Here is a 17,016-nt window from a genome sequence, read left to right as displayed (position 1 = left end):
GTGCTTGCAGTAGGGACTCAGTGCTGGTGCAGAGTCTGAATCCCTAGGCGTGGTCCTTCCCTCCCACCCCGGCAAACAAGGCTGGACCGGCCAGGATCTTGTACCAGGAGCGCCCGGCCTCGGGCGGTGAGGCAGGGGCCCCTTGTCCTCCTCACAGGCCCACTGCGGGCTGACTCGGCGTAGGCTGTCCCACCGGCGCCCGCCTAGTGCTGAGACACCGGGTGGAAAAGCCTCTTCCCTCTGTCAGCTCGTGACAGCTGGGCTCTACGTTCTTCACACACGGAACTGCTTTCGAGGGACAAAACGGCCCAAGTTCAGCTTTGCGTTCACAGCCAGCCCGGGAGGGCGGGAGAGGAGATGCGGGTGTGCAGGACTTTAAATAACATGACACAGAACCACACTGACGGCCAAGCCTGAGGGCACCGTCTGTTTAAAATAAGGGCAACGGGGAACCAGTTACGACGTGCAGAAGGGACTAAGACTGAGCGGCACATGAAGGGGAGAGGTTTCATTGAATAAAAGAACCGTCCGTATCCTCCACCGCAGGTGCTGTGCTCACTGTACATGAACTGCTTAAGCGGGTTGTTGGTTTCTGTTCTGTTTTGGAGTCTTTGTGGCTGGACGTGACCAGGCGCGTGTTGTCGACAGCCCAGGAAGCCAATTCGTATCAAAGGAAGGGCTCCTGGCATTGTGTGGAAGGGAAGGTGCCTCGGAACCTATGGGAGCTCATTTTCCGTGGGAAAGCTGCCTTGTGTCCGTAAATGTCTCAGCCTCTCAGAAGCCTGTGCAGGTGCCTCTCGAGAGAGTTCCGGACGGCGACTGTGCATTGGGACATGGGCGTGTCCTGGTCCCAGGGCACGGACCTCACGTGCACACCCGAGGGACTGACTTTGCCATCTCTATCCTCGGTTTCGAGACACAAACATCAGTGAATTTCTAAGGAGCAAACAGTCCCACAGCTGAAGTTCACGGGCCCAGGAGCCCCAGGCATGAGACGGAAGTCGGACTTACGCACGTTCCCTCACCAGTTATGACGACGGTGATGACGGCAAACGGCGCTCGCTGTCTGCCACCAGACTTGACGTGCTCTGCCTGTTAGGTCCGTTGATGGTCATGACACCGGGGGCGGGGGGGGGGGGGGAGAACAACGTCACCATCACCCTGAGGGCACAGAGATCGACACGTCAACAACACAAGGACACTCAGCCCGTAAGTGGGAAAGTCACCGACATCCGAGCGTGCACACCCGTGACCTCCCTGGGGTGGGGACCTCGCTTCCAAGGGCTGGAGCCCGAAAGCTCCACTCTGGCTCCCCCCCACCCCTGCCTTCTGCGACCTCCAGATCGGGAAAGCCTGAGAGCACCGCGCAGAGCAGATGGGGCTGGGCAGCAGGAAGTTCACAGCCCAAACCTGGGATCTGCCAGGAAAATGCGTGGTTTTGGTGACCATTTGGTTCCAGTGAAGGTGTAACTGGAGAAAGCGGAGGTGCCCGTGATTCTGGGTGGGGGCTTCTTTTTTCTTGCGTGTTCCCTGCTGTTCCACCCTAGCTCTCAGCCCCCTGGCTTTGGGGGAGGTCGACTCCACCTGGCGGTCTGGCCCTCTCTTCAGGAGCGTCCTTTGCTCTGTTTTAGAAGCACTGGGGTTCTAGAGCACCCAGGGGTCATGTGTTTTAGCCAAAGAAGCAGATGAAAGTGAAGCAAGATGCTTACAACAGTGCGAGTCTGCGTCCCCGGTCCTTGATTCCAGGGAGGAGGGGGCGCCCACGCATGTCCGCAGGGGCTGGGCAGGCTGTCCCGACCCGGAGCCCGTTTTATGTTCCCAACAGGCGGTTACGAGAGCCTCTGCACTCGTGTGCTCATGCTCTGATGTGGACGTCAGTTGCCACCCAGAAACGCAGCAGGATGGAGACAAATGTTTGACATGAATAGAGTTTATTTTTAGAAGGAAAACTGATGGGCACAGAAATGTTAATTTTTTCCAGTAGGAAAACTCAGAGTCCTCTCGCTGTGCCATTTGCTTAAATTAATTGTACGGGAGAAGTCTGTGAAATCCTATGAATGGCCACATGCCCGACACCCGTGTGCACTCCTGGCATTGGTCCTGGGAGAAGCTCGTGGAAATGCCCCGCCTCCGGGGCACGCAGCAAGCCTGGGAGCCCCTCCTCTGGACAGCCGCAAGGCCCACTTCCCCACGGGACTCAGTGTCCCAGGAGGGGAGCACCCGGGGGGAGCCTGGGAAGAAGAAGCTGGAGGGGTGCAGAGACAGAAGAGGAAAAGCTGAGGATGGGGAGGCCTCGTTTCCTGACGCCTCTTCCCACCTCTCCCCGGCTCAGGCAGCCAGGAGTACAAATGGACACGAGGGGCGCCTGGCGGGCTCAGCTGGGAGAGCATGCAGTCTTGATCTCAGGGTGGTGAGTTCAAGCCCCACGCTGGGCGTAGAGCTTACCTTAATAAGTCACTGATCGACCGATTAAAAGAAAGAAAAGAGAAATGCTCCTGATACGTCCATCCCCATATGCTTCAGCAGCAGAGAGAGCCCTCGTCTGCCATCCGTTGCGCCTGCGGGTGCTGACTTAGCCCCGTAGACATACAGCTTGCTGGAGAGCAACATGGCAGGAGGCTCGTTGATGGGCCGTGGTGGGTGGCTGACCCCGGGCAGCGTCCTGCCTGCTGTTGGTGGCCACTGCAGGACAAGAACGACGGGGACGTTCCTCCTGAACCTTTGTGGTTCCGCCGGCTATCAGCACCAGCACGGAGGAGAGAGCGGGCCCTGCTTGCCACCATGCTCTCCGGGAATTCCTTCCTGCGCTTGTCCCCCAGTACTGTTCTCAGAATAAAGACCTTGATCCACCGGCGCCTTCCGGAACTAGAAGCAAGTCTAACAACGGCAATCCTGGGAAACTGACCCCACAGAGAAGAAACCCATTCCTTGCCGCATCTAGACGAGCGCTCAGAGCCTCTCTCTGGGCCCTGCCGTCCCCCCTGCAGAGACAGCAGCCCGAGCTCGGGCACCAGTAACCCTGCGTCATGGCTCAGCGTCTCCGTGAAGACTCTTCTTCCTTACCTTAAAAAAGTGATAGTGATGATTGCAGAAACAGATGGGTGGGTAAAAGTAGCATTTGCTGACAACGGCCAGGATCAAAAGCCCAGGTGTGAACAGGACGTGCTGCTGTCTGGATCCCAAGTCGGCCCTGCCCGGGTCAGCAGGCTGGTGGGGAGCCCGTGGGACGGCTGTGGGAACTGTGCCTCCACAGGCCTATCGGACGACGAGGTGTCCCCTCCCCCCTGCACACCCACCCGCGCTCCTCCCTGAGCCCAGCGGCCGCATTGCCGTGCCCGGCCTTATCCTCCGGCTTCAGGTCATCTCTGCCACAGGGAGACCCCACAGGAGGAAGGAGGAGCCCCCGGCCCCCTGGAGAGCCCTGTCTGTACAGTCCCCCCATCCGGTCCTGTAACTGGCCGTTGGCAGGAGAGAGAAAGCCTCCTGCTTCCAACTCCATTGTGAAGGTGACAAAACAGATTTAGGCTGAGAATACACTGTTTTCATCCTGAAGTTTTATCCAAAAAAATGAAGCTACCATTAATTTTTTAAAATTCCACTAATGTGGGGACGTCTGGGTGGCTCAGTCAGTTGGGCATCTGCCATCGGCTCAGGTCATGATCTCAGAGTCCTGGGATCGAGTCCCGCATCGGACTCCCTGCTCGGTGGGAAGCCTGCTTCTCCCTCTGCCTCTGTGCTCTCTCTCTCTCTCAGATAAATAAAATCTTTTTTAAAAAATCCACTAACGGGGGCGCCTGGGTGGCTCAGTGGGTTAAGCCGCTGCCTTCGGCTCAGGTCATGATCTCAGAGTCCTGGGATCGAGCCCCGCATCGGGCTCTCTGCTCAGCAGGGAGCCTGCTTCCTCCTCTCTCTCTGCCTGCCTCTCTGCCTGCTTGTGATCTCTCTCTGTCAAATAAATAAATAAAATCTTTAAAAAAAAAAAAAAAATCCACTAACGTACTTTAACCTTCTCAAATTTCAAAGAGTAGGTCGCGGCCCCCAGAGCTCAAACGACCCGTGAACCGTTGGTGCAGAAGGGATCCTCGAACCGTGCTGGCCGGCCCACGGTGTTTTTTTGTTTTTTTTTTAATGGTTAAGACGGTACATTTTTTATGTGTACTTTATTTTTTAAAGATTTGACAGATCACAAGTAGGCAGAGAGGCAGGCAGAGAGAGAGGGGGAAGCAGGCTCCCCAATGAGCAGAGAGCCCCATGCGGGCCTTGATCCCAGGACCCTGGGATCATGACCTGAGCCGAAGGCAGAGGCTTAACCCACTGAGCCACCCAGTGGGCGGATTCTGGAACCCCACGGCTGAACCCGCCGCTGGCACGTCTCTCACAAAGGCCAGCCTGACCTTCCAGCCAGAACGTCAGTGGCGTTGCCCGCGGCAAGAGGAGGAAAACGTGTCAAGCGAAGGCACTTAACTGGCTGCTTGTTGAGGATCCCAGGGCACGGGGCTCGCCGCGCTGGCGGAGCCTGGCTGGGGGCTCCCGCGCCGAGCCGGGGAGAGCAGCGTGGGCCCGGGGTGATCTCCGAACAGCGAAGGGGCGGGACGAGGGCGTCCAGGGCAGCCTCCCGCGGTGGGTCGGACACTGCCCAGCTCGCTGTTCAGCTCAACGGAAGAGACAGTCACGCAAAGCTCCACTCGGAGTCTGACCCGAGAGAAGGCAAAGCCCATCTCCGTCCTGCTCCGGCGGCCACGCGCCCGCACGTTCTCCGAGGAGCATCTCGGAATTCGGCGAATCTTCCTGCGGGAGCGGTGAGGCTCTTCCGTCCTGAGCGTCGTCTCTGACACGCGCACCGGGGATGCCCCCTCCCCACCGGCTCCGGCTGCGCAGCAGCGGCAACAAGGACACAGTCAGCCACCTCCGGAGGGACCAGCCCGTCCCTGCCCCCGCAGCCCCCCTGTTCAAAGCAGGCTCCTCTTCGAGGCGCCCGTCCTGCCTTCGGAAGCCATCTGTTCTCTCGGGTGGGGGGTGTTGGCTGTCACCCTTGGACGTGGGACACAGACACTGGGTGACAGAGGGGAAGGAGCGCTTGCGTGTCTAAGCCACAGCGGCCGGCTCGGCGTGCACACCGGCCCAGGCGTCCCCTGGGGGGAACCACGTACTTGGTCCCACTTTGGGCCCGTGTGTCGCCACACGGTGAGGCCGGGAGCTGGAGGCTCGTTTTGGACAGAGTGGAGAGCATGGGCCACCCACATGGAGCCCGCCACAGTGGCTGAAACACCTGCCGCTATTTGGTGGCCTGACTGAGCCCCCAAGCCCCCCTTCTCTCTCCAGCCCTGTAATACCTGAGAATTCGTGTCTGAGGCTCGTGCCTGCCTTTTGTAAATGTCACGCTCACCCTAGTTGGGACAGAGGATGCCGTGAGCGTCTAGGCAGCTGTCACTTGCCCTGGTTGAGCCTCAGCTGGGGGGGAGGGGAAGAGGCAGAGACGGTCCGAGCGCCGACGCCATCCCGGAGCCTCATGTCTCGTGCTCTGCTCATTCCAGATCATCGATAAGAGCAAGAGAGACCCCTCGGAGGAGATCGAGATCCTCCTGAGGTACGGGCAGCACCCGAACATCATCACCCTCAAAGACGTAAGTGGTCCCCACGCAGCAGCGACACTGCCCGGTGCGCACTTCCTCGCCCCGCCCTGAGGCCAGCGTGGGTTCAGGGCGGCTCTCTTCACGGGTCAGCCACGGCTGCCCCCCCCCCCGGGAGTGTGTGCGGGAGCCAGTCCTCACCCCGGGGCCCTCGAGATCACCCGGGAGCTACTTGAGTTCCCGTCCCTCCGAGGGCAACTCCCGCCCCACCCCCCGCACTCCCAAATCGGGTGACGTGGGATATAAGGGAGGACGGGAAGCAGGTGTGAAGGCGAAGCCAGATGGGTTATTGCTCAGGGCCGTTCCCAAACACGGCAGAAATGGGGAATCTGGAGTGGCTGAGACATGGCTGAGTCAGATCTGAGACCCCAGACCCAGCTGTGGCTGTGGGGTTCCTCCCAGCTTCCTCTGCCTCTGCTGGGCCGTGTGTGGTCCCCAGCCCAGGAGAGGGAAGGGAGGGGGGTCCGCTCCCTCGGAAGCCCAGCGCAGAGCCCGGGGCTGTGATGTCGGAGGCCGGGGGTGGGGCGGGGTGGGGGGCACAGAGTTGTCATCTCACTACAGTCCAGAATGACTCCAGGGTTGTGATTTCCGGGCTCAAGATTTCGGGCTGCCTCGACTTCCCTTTGGGCCCCGTCAGTTCCTGGACCCAGGGGACTGCCAAATGCCGGTTCACCTCAGAGGAAAATATGGAACAAGGCCCCGTGTTAGCCTGTGGAAAGTGAACCGGCTTCCTCCCCCCAGGTCCCAGGCTCCTCCGCGGTGCAGCCCAGCGTTGTGGGTTTATTTATGTGAAGTCCACAAGCAGAAACCAGCTTGTCGGAAGACTTCTAAGCTTTTCAAAGCACTTTCATTCTGTTGGGGTGGGTGATTCTGAGCCAAAGACGCCATCATAGGTCCATTCTCAAAAGCAAAGCATTTTTTTAAGGCATAAACTGGAAATAAATACACCAAAATCAACTTTACATGCTGCACTGAGCTCAGAGTCAAGCAAATTGCTTTAGTGAATTGTTCCCAATGCATCACACTGAGGCGTAAGCTGAGCACGACCTGTGTTTACATGCTCTGCCCCTTTTCCACGAGGTCCTCCCAACGCCTGGGCACCCGTATGCAGGGCACCTGCTGTCCACTCAGCATGTCGAGGAAAGAGCCAGAGGAGAGAGGTTTGGGGCTGTTTAGTTCGTGAGAGTGAAGGTGGTGTGGGGAAGCTCCCTTGATCAGAGCTTCCCCGAGGTAAGAGCACTCCACAGTGTGGCAGCTTCTGTCGGTCCCTGTCTCCCCTTCCTGCCCGGCAGGGCAGTCCGTAGGTCCTAGGTCCAGTGCAGGTATAGTGGGAGGGAGGGCCCCAGGGCTGGGGCCGGTTGGACAGGAGCCAGGCCTGCTGGGTCAGCCTGCTAATGAGAGCCCCCGGGGCATGCGCACTGAAGTCTGAGGCACTGGGCTCTGGGCCAACAGCTCTGAAGGTCCCCAGGGCAGAGGAGGGACCGGGAGCAGGAGAAGCCATGTCAGCTCAGATCTGGCCCTTGCCAGCTCCTGGCCTCGCTGGCTCATTCCCTGCTTTGCAGCAGATTATTAAAGCTGGTTTTCCCTAAGGGCCACATTGGGTGTGACGGCAACGGCCATTCATTCATTTTCAGCCGGAGCCTTATTTTCACACCCCGGGGAGCACGGAGCCCCCTGCCTCTGCACTGGCCGGTGCCACGTCCAGTGACAGGCGGCTGCGCAGGCACAGGGACCGCGGTGACCACGCGCTGCTCTCCGCCTCGCAGGTCTACGACGACGGGAAGCTGGTGTACCTGGTGATGGAGCTGATGCGGGGGGGAGAGCTCCTGGACCGCATCCTGCGGCAGCGCTACTTCTCCGAGCGCGAGGCCAGCGACGTGCTGTGCACCATCACCAAGACCTTGGACTACCTCCACTCCCAGGGGGTAAGCCTGCCGCCCTCCCCCGCAGCCTGGAGGGGACTCCCCGGCTTGTCCCGGCTTCCTCCTGCGTCACCGCCGCCCCTCCTGTGTCTGAGATCCCTGCACACACAGTGTGGCCGGCAGCGAGCTAGGGAAACTAAATTTACCTGGACCGGTTATAGAGGAAACATATTCGGGCTGACAAAGGGCCCTGTTGATCGATTGACAACTGAACTCCTTAGCCACCGCCGAGGAATCCTGCCGATGACAGACAGAGAGAGCTGGCTTTGCCGGGGCCCTTGCTGGGCTCCAGGCGCCACCCCTGCTCTCCGTTCATGCAGCCCTAAGCTCCGATCTCACCCACTCCGGAGACTAGAGCGGACCGAGGTTAAGCATCTCTCCCAGGGCTGGCTGCGCACAGTGAGTGGCGGGGCTGGGGTTCGGGGCTGGGTCTCCCGCCTGGGGCTCCGCTTCGGATCCCCTTGCTCCCGGCGCATCCCGCAACTCGGGCAGCGCTGTCCCTGGCCGCCCTCTACCGTCCACTGTGCTCACGAGCATTTGAAATGCGGCCACCTGCCAGCAGGAGGCTGTTCCTCCGGGACCACACCACAGGCCCCTCTGTGCTCACCCGGCAGTCTGGGAGTACGAAGCGTTTACCCAGGACAGTCAAACTCTAGAGGAAACCCTGGGGATGATGGTTTTCCCGATCAGCTTCTGTTTGATGAGGGAGGTAATGGGCCTGGCCCCAAAGTCTCCCGCTCCCCTGCCCTCAGGGCCTCTGCCTGTGAGTGTCCCTTCAGCTTCCCTCCATCTCCTGTCCCTGGGTTTTCACAGGACCGTGGGGACGTGCAGGTTCCCGGCTGTGTGAGGGCACACGCGTGGGCTCACCGTCAGCCTCCATCCCCGTCAGAAGAAACGTCTGTGTGCCCGCATAGCTACTTGGCTTTGAAACGCCAGGACAGCTTTTGCTGACCCTGTCCCTTGTGCTCGGGACGCCCTGCACCTCCCTCCCCACCCCCACAGGTGCTGCTGTAGGATTCCCGTCGATCGCTGGGTCACGGCCCCTGGGTCACCTGCCCCCACAGGGGCCGCCTGTCCATCTCGCAATCTGGGGAGCCCCTCACCGCGCGGAAGCGTGCTGGGCCCACAGTGCACATCTGTCTGTAGACATCGTCTCGTGCCTGTCACCTGAACACAGGGTCACGTTTCCTCATGTGACTCTCCCATCGGGCCCGCTGCTTACTTACCTACGCCAAAGAACATAGCATCTGAGCCCCCCGGCTTGCAGCCGCAGGACCTGCTCAGAGTCACAATCCCGAAAAGCCCCTTCTCTTCTGAATGCTCCCCCTTCCCCTTCCTGCTCCAACCCTGCCCACCGCCTTCCCAGGTTGTCCATCGAGACCTGAAGCCGAGTAACATACTGTACATGGACGAGTCTGGGGACCCCGAGTCCATCCGAATCTGCGACTTCGGGTTTGCCAAGCAGCTCCGGGCCGAGAACGGGCTGTTGATGACACCCTGCTACACGGCCAACTTCGTTGCCCCCGAGGTAAGAGCCCCGTGGCGGCTGGCATGAGCCGGCTCCTTCGGCAGAGGAAGGTGCGGGTGGTCTGGCACATCGGAGTCACCCTGACTTAGCGGTCGTGTTAGAGAGGAGAAATGAGTCAGCAAAAGAACCAGCCACTGACCTCGCTCAGACACAGTTTACTTTATCCTTCCCCTATTTGTAAGATTTTTTAATGGTGACGCTTTTCTGTAAACCTATTACCGGGCAGTAGACCGTTTGGGTCAGCTCCACACGACTGCCGGAGTTACTGAGAGACAGCGCAGGCAGTGTCCCATGGCACCCGAAGGGGAGCTCACGGGTCCCCTGCAGCCCTGTGATCAGAAGTCCATCTGCCGCTACACAGCCGGGGGAGGCCGCACGTTTGTGGATTCCCCTCGCACCAGGGTTCCGCTCCAGATGGTTCCCCAGAGCAGAAGCAAGCCGCGCTGTGGGATCTAAGATGAAGCTCGTGGCGTTGGGCAGCTGAGGGCTCTCAGCCGCACCCGGAGACTCGGAGATCCTCGACAGCCCTGTCTCGTACGTCTGCCCCTTCTCGGGCTCCCCGGGGAAGGTTCCCCCAGGCTCTGACGGCGCTGCTATGTTTATGGAGGCAAACCCAGGTCCTTGCTTTGAGTAAACAATGAAACCTGAGCGGCCGCTGGAGCGGGGCAGGCTCGGGGCTGGGGGTGAGGGGTCGGGAAGGAGAGAGGATGTCGCATGCGTGTGGACCCTTCTGCTGCTGACACCAGGCCAGAGCTGCGGTGAAGCCCACAGCAAGTCCCAAGAGAAAGGCGGCCGGCTCTCGATCTCAGCTCAGGTCTCAAGCTCAGGGTCGTGAGTTCGAGCCCCACGTTGGCCTCCATGCTGGACCTGGAGTCTACTTCAGAAAAGAAAAGAAGAGAAGAGAAAAGAAGAGAGAAAAAAAGGAGGCCCCCGGGGACCTGGTAGTGAGTCTGGAGTTGAGAGGTCTCCCCCCACCAGTCATGAGGAAGGCAGCAGGGTGCCGAGCCAGGTCACAGGTAGGCTGTGAGGCCACTTTTAGGTTACCCAGATGCTACCTGTGACCCCCTTCAACCCAATCTGCTTATAAGCCTCTGTTACGGTCTTACTTGATCAATATTAATATGATAGCCTTGATTTTAGCAATGATAGAATATCTTATATTGGTATATTACTTTACCATTTACAAAGCCCTCTTACTGAGAGTTTTTACTTTTATCTTCGGACGCCCCATGAGGCACACAGGGTAGATACTGTTGGCCACACCGAGTGGATTAAAAACAACAACAACCACGTTCAGTGTGTCCAAGGACTTTGGACGGTCACTGAGCTGGTGACGGGTGAGTTTGAACAATGGACAGTTAATCCGCCAGTATTAGCTGCCCCACAGCGTACGGCCTCAGTGATACAACGGCGGGAGGACGGGATCCTTGCCCTCGTGTCTAAGAAAACTGAACACAGCTCTCCTGACCACATTAATACTAACCCAGTGACGTGCAATCATCCCAGAGTGTCTATGCCGCTCGCTTTACTATCATCCAATTACAAACACATCAGAGGATTGCCCTCCGTGGAAGTCTGTAATCCTAGGACTCGTGAAAATCTTCTGTTTTAACTATTCTTCAGAAAATTGAACATAGGATTAGCATGTGATGCAGCCATGCCAACACCCGACGACACTGACAGCAGAGACGAGAGTAGCAGTTCACCCCACAACGTGCACATTATTCCCAATAGCCAGAAGGCAGAAGTGTCCCCAGTGTGCCTCAGTGGCTGAATGGGTGCGCAAAATGTGGTGCATTCGTACAAAGGAGTACTGGCCTTAAAGAGGAAGGAAATCATGTCCCACACTGCATCATGGATGAAGCTTGAGCACGTCGTGTTGTTTGATGCAAGCAGAAAAGCCAAATTACTATGATTCCACCCATATGAGGTCCCGAAAGCAGCCAAATCCACCGAGACAGAAAGAGGAGGGTGGGAGCCAGGGGCCCACGTGGGGAGTGTAATGGGGACAGTTTCAGTTTTGCGAGAGGAAGGAGATAGATGGAGATGGTGGGACAGTTGACCTGTGTTCCTAAGACCAATTAAGATGGTAAATTTTATGTTGTGTACACTTTGCCATCATTTTTTTAAAGTTCTGCCTTAAAAAGTAAGTGTTTTCAAGCTATCCACCACGTATCTGGCAAGAACCATGGTTCGTGTGCATGCGCTGGTCTTTGGGGAACCCTGTAGCAGGACGTCAATATTGACTTAGTGTTAATAAATGATATCCCCCTGTTTCCCACCTGCCCAGCTCATGGTCTCCTCCGAAGAACACACTGTAAACTTGAACTTTCTTCACCAAGTGCTCATCTGCCTTCTGCTCTCCCCCTTCCAGGTCCTGAAGCGGCAAGGCTATGATGCAGCCTGTGACATCTGGAGTTTGGGGACCCTGTTGTACACCATGCTGGCGGGGTAATGCACACCCTCCCGTAGGTGTCAGCTCGTGATGGCAAGTGTGCCCGAGATGTCATGAGGCAGACATCTCTGGGCCGTCCCTGAATTCAGCCCAGGTCACCCCTGCCCCCGTGCACGGGTGGGGACGTACCCTCGCAGGTCTTAGGTAAACACTTCTTAGCCCTTTCAGGACAACTGAAGAACAGGGTTAAGAAAGTTGGCCATAGGTTTTCTTTAAAATGTACATCTAGAATTTGCGAACTGGAGCACAGAACTGAGCTCATCAACACAAAACCCAGGCCTCTGACCACGTGTCCACATTCTCCCCAGCACATGCTGTCCCTTAAGAGGGTGCAGCATCTTCTCTTAAAAACATCCCCTTGAGTTAGGAAGCCCCCATAAAAGCTTCCTGCCAAACAGCACCTCAAGGAAGGCGGCCAGATAAGGACAGGCGACTGACATACGTGGCCGCCAGACGAGACAGCCAGCCGTACAGGAGGGCTGGGTCTGCTGTGTGCACATCTGCTTCCGATCCAAGGTCCACCCTCACCAGCTCTACTTCTGGCCTGGACTCCTTGACCTTTACTGGCCTCGCTTCGCTCGCTTTTGAATGAGAAGAGGCCACTGTGTGGTGCTCCAGGCTTCCAGCCTTAAAGGTCTAGGATCCTAAGAACCCCAGGGAGACCCATGTTTTTAAATGTATTAATTCATAGAAGGAAGAAAGAAAGAGGAAGGAAGGAAGGAAGAGCTCTAGACCATCCAGTCCCGCTCAGGGTAGCGAAGTGCACACAGTGCCCTCCACATGAACGAATGGGCGCGTCCTGCTTCCTCTGTGGCCTTATTGTGGCATCTCGTGATGAGTGTCTGCAGTGAAAGGAGGCAGATGTGTGAGCCTGGGGCTGTGCCTCGAGGACCACAGTAGCGGGGAAGGCATCCCGGCCCTTCCTGATGTCACACCGTCGGATCGCCCTGCGAGTCGTCTGATATCCTCGTTGTCTGCACATAAACCTCAGATCACAGACTCGGCTGCTAAAGGAGGTGCCGTGAGGATCACATAGAATTCCTTTTCTCCAGGCGTGTATCGACACGCCCTGATTCATGTTGGGAGCTGACGGAATAACTCACCGTGGGGCCGGTGGGGATGGCATCCTGTATGTATCTGTGTAGGTCCCTGCGAGTGTATGATTCTACCCGTTGTGCAGTTGAGTGTTCAAAAATTAATTTGTCAGAGAACAGAGTTAATAGATCAACCATGGGCCTTTCAGACTCCAGATCCCAGTCTCTCCTCCATCTTACCGCAGTCTCACCGTGGGAACCGAGTGACCGGGCCAGCCACCGTAATGCGGTAGCCAGGGAAGCCAGGACCGGTCCAGGGACGCTCGGCTTGGGTCCACAGGGCTTTCTACACTAGCCTTATTGACCTACACCATAGTCCGAGTCAGGAAGATGGACACGGCAAAGGAAATGTGACACTTGCCTCTGACTCCTGAATTTGGAGCTTGATGGCAAAGAAAGAGCTATTCTTTTTAACAACAGAGAGGCAGGGCTGCCTGGGTGGCTCAGTCAGTGAAGTATCTGACTCTTAATCTCGCTCATTCTTGCTCTCAGGTTTGTGGGTTCAAGCCCCACGTTGGTCTCCGCGTTAGGTGTGGAGCCTACTTTTAAAAAAACAAGCAACAACAACAAAAAGAGACAATATCAGGCTATGAACTTTACTGTAGGTCATAAAATGGGAGCTGAGAACGATGCGTTCTCTCCTTGCGCAGATTTACCCCATTTGCAAACGGACCGGATGACACTCCCGAGGAGATCCTGGCACGGATCGGCAGTGGGAAGTATGCTCTTTCCGGAGGGAACTGGGACTCAATCTCCGATGCAGCGAAGGTGGGTGTTTCCCGCGCTCAGGGGTGGAGTTTCGGTAGCAACCTTTGTATCTGGGAGGAAGCTAGAGGATATCTTTCATTTAAACAACTCAGTATTTTGTAGATTATTTTTAGCTTCTCAACTAAAAAAAAAAAAATCTTTTTGCAAAACTTTTGTTAAAGCCCTTTCCACATTTCTACTATCTTGGTGTACTAGGGTTCTCCAGAGAAACAGAACCAATAGGACGTGGGTAAAACAGAGAGAGAAAGACTTGTTTTTAAGAATCCGTTCACAAGACTGTGGAGGCTGATAAGTCTAACATCTACAGAGTAGGTCAGCTGGCTGCAAACTCAGGGAAGAGTTGGCATTGCAGCTTGAGTCCAAAGCCCATCTGTTGGCGGACTTCCCTTTCCTTGGGAAACCCTGGTCTTTTTTATCTTAAGGCTTTCAACTGATTGGATAAGGCCCACCAACATCAAGGAGGGTCATCTGCTTTACTCCAGGTTGATGGATTTCAGTGTTAATCTCATATAAACAAGACTTTTACAGCAACCTCTAGACTGGTGATCGGCCAAACGCTGGGCACCATGGCTTAGCCAAGTTGACACATAAAAGAACTGTCGTGCTTTTAGAGATGCTGCAAACTGAGTGCCCTGAGTGACCACAGACTGATCAGGAGGGACTCTGTGACGGACGTGTGTTTCTGTTACTCTAAAACTCTGCACTGGGGCTTCCCTGCAGCTTCACTATATGTGACCAACCTTGTTTAAAGAGACATCAGACTTAATCTTTTTCAGTTGAGATCATCAGTTCCTCTCTAGTTAAATAGTACATGATCACACAACCATGAGTATCAACAGTCTATTTCCCGTGTTACTGTAAAAATGACTGGGAAAGATGTAGACCATCTGGGGTTCTGATTCTAGTGCTGCCATAGTTATCACTGTGTGACCTCATACGGAAATGGCAGAGGGGATGGTGGAGGAGGTGGCAGAGAAGATGATGGAGCAGTTGGTAGCGGGGATTATGGAGATGATAGAAATGATGGTAGAGGTGATGGTAGAAGAAATAGTGGGGGAGATGGTAGAGATGGTGGTGAAAGTGATAATGGAGAAGGTGATCGAGGAGATGGCAGAAGTGATGAGAGAGATGATAGAGTAGGTGGTAGAGACAATGGTGGAGACAGTAGAGGTGATGGTAGCGGAGATGGTGCAGGAGGTGGTGGAGGTGATGGTAGAGAAGATGGTAGAGGAGATGGTGGACAAGATGGTGGAGGAGGTGGCAGAAATGATGGTGAAAATGATGACAGAGGTCATGGTGGAAGTGACGATGGAGAAGACGATGGAGCAGATGGCAGAGGGGATGATGAAGATAGAAATGATGGTGGAGGTGATGGTAGAAGAGACGGTGCAGGAGATGGTGGAAGTGGAGGTGGAGGTTATGGAAATGATGGAGGAGATAATGGGTTGGCAGAGAAGATGGTGAAGGAGGTAGCAGAGATGATGGTGGAAGTGATAACAGAGGTCATGGTGGAGGTGTTGGTGGAGGAGATATGGAAGAGACAGTGGGGAAAATGATGGAGGAGATGACATAGAGAAAATGGCAGAAAAGATGGTAGAGATGGTGGTGGAGGTAATGATGAAGGTCATGGTGGAGATGGTGGAGAAGATGGTGGAGGAGGTGGCAGGGATGATGGTGGAAGAGATGGTGGGGAAAAATGATGGAGGAGATGACAGGGCCTGGTGAAGGAGGTGGTGGAGGAAATGGGGGAGAAGATGGTAGAGATGATGGTGGAGGGAGTGGCAGAGAAGATGGTGGAAAAGATGATGGAGGAGATGGTGGAGGACATGTAGAAGAGACAGTAGAGAAGACGGTTGAACCGATGACAGAGGGGACAGTGAAGCAGGTGGCAGAGGTGATGATGAAGGTTATGGAAGAGGTGATGGGAGAGCAGAAGGCAGCTGGCATTTAGGGAGCATTTCTTGTGTGTCAGACCCTGATGGTCCCAGTGCTCCCATCCATCCATTCTGTCTCAAAGGAGTCTAGGAATTGTCTAGTTCTGGTTCCCAAAGTAGACCAGGACTCGGGTGCTGGTGGTTTCTTTATGAGAAATTTTATGAGAAACCTTGGAAGCAGGAGTGGGGGAGCAGAGAAAAGGTGTCAGGAAAGCAATCAAGTCAAGTACCAGGATTGCTGCTGCAGGCAGAGGGCTTCATTGCCTCCTGCAACCGTGACAACGTCGCCACTGTATCTTCTGCCCCATCTGCCACCTGCCTTCCCTGCTCTGTGTTCCCCAAACAAATGACAAAACCTCCAGTTCTCCAAAATCCAATGAAGTCTATGGATTTGTGTGTTGCTACTGCACATCTTGCATGTCCTGCATAGAAACGTTGCTTTACTATGAGATCTGAAGCAAACAAAATAGGTCTCTCTGCTTTCAGTTGTGTATGTGGGAAATGGGAACAATACTGATTCCAAGAGTTATTTGTTCCAAGAAGTTACTAAGATCGGTGTTACCAAATATTAAAAGGCCTTATATTTCTCTGTTTAAAAAAGGATATTGGATTAGTCTTAGTATTTCTCTGTTGTGGTTTATGACCAAAAATTCTGTTGAGTACATCATCATCATCTGATGTCCATGCTAACTCTTACTTCCCTGTGAAATATCACGGAAATGCTAGAGGAAGGTGAGCAGGCTAGTAGGAAAGCACAGATTCTCATCACGGGTCTTCCTTGGGCAATTGTTTGATCACTGTAAATATCAGTGTCTTCATCTGCAAAATGGGGACAGTGACATTGGCCCTCTTTCCCCCAAGGACAATCCCAATGAGTCTTAAGAAAGGACCCACGACGCATGTGCAGAGAGCATCACAAATGCCATGGAGATGCACATCATACTTGTAACTGTGTGTGCATGTGTGTGCACACATGTGTGCATATAGTTCCACGAGTGAACGTGAAGGGAAGCTTTGTCTTTAAGTCACAGTCCTAGGAATCTTTATTGTGATTATCTTACGGTCACGTAAGAAAATCATCCCTATGGGACATGAGCCCCTTGGACCCACATAATGGCTCCAGACGGACAGTTCTGTGGCTGGTGCTGATTTGTAGCAAATGTCTGTGGACTGGGCTAATCAAAATGTCACCACATGCATTGTCATCACTGCTTATGTCTGTGGTTAGTCGTTCTCTGGCTTCTCCCTTTGGAAAGATATCATTTTTACTAAAAGAGCAGTTCGGTATTACATACACCATCCAACATTTCTACATTCGATTTCTCTTTGCATATCAAACCTTTAGTCTGATAAAAACCTGAGGCGAGCCATCAAGGTGATGATAATTAAAATTCAAAAATTATTCAGGGCATCAGGGCAGAGAATCGGTCAGAACAACGGTGAGGCTTTGCCGTGGGAGGGAATGAAGGGATTTGGCTCAGGAGGTTCTTTGGACCAGCTTCTGCTGTCGCCCCCACAGGATGTCGTGTCCAAGATGCTCCATGTAGACCCTCATCAGCGCCTGACAGCGGTTCAAGTCCTGAAACACCCGTGGATCGTGAACAGAGAGTACCTGTCCCAGAGCCAGCTCAGCAGACAGGACGTCCACCTGGTGAAGGTGCAGACAGGGAGCCGTGAGAGTGAGA

At 55.0% G+C, this 17,016-nt stretch overlaps 1 protein-coding gene across 4 annotated transcripts in view; it reads left to right on the top strand.

Annotated features, from left to right (window-relative positions):
- Nucleotides 1–17,016, top strand: part of RPS6KA2 (ribosomal protein S6 kinase A2) — a 308,109-nt gene that overhangs the window by 286,220 nt on the left and 4,873 nt on the right. For all 4 annotated transcript variants that reach the window (XM_047733334.1, XM_047733338.1, XM_047733337.1 and 1 more), the window contains 6 exons: nt 5,535–5,624; nt 7,397–7,555; nt 8,919–9,080; nt 11,455–11,531; nt 13,280–13,397; nt 16,851–16,988. In XM_047733334.1, coding sequence (XP_047589290.1) covers nt 5,535–5,624; nt 7,397–7,555; nt 8,919–9,080; nt 11,455–11,531; nt 13,280–13,397; nt 16,851–16,988 — 744 coding nt within the window. The remainder of the gene's footprint in view (nt 1–5,534; nt 5,625–7,396; nt 7,556–8,918; nt 9,081–11,454; nt 11,532–13,279; nt 13,398–16,850; nt 16,989–17,016) is intronic.

Source organism: Lutra lutra, chromosome 6 (genome assembly GCF_902655055.1).
Source record: "Lutra lutra chromosome 6, mLutLut1.2, whole genome shotgun sequence".
In the NCBI taxonomy this organism is placed as follows: Eukaryota; Metazoa; Chordata; class Mammalia; order Carnivora; family Mustelidae; genus Lutra; species Lutra lutra.
This window is presented reverse-complemented; position numbering and strand designations above follow the sequence as displayed.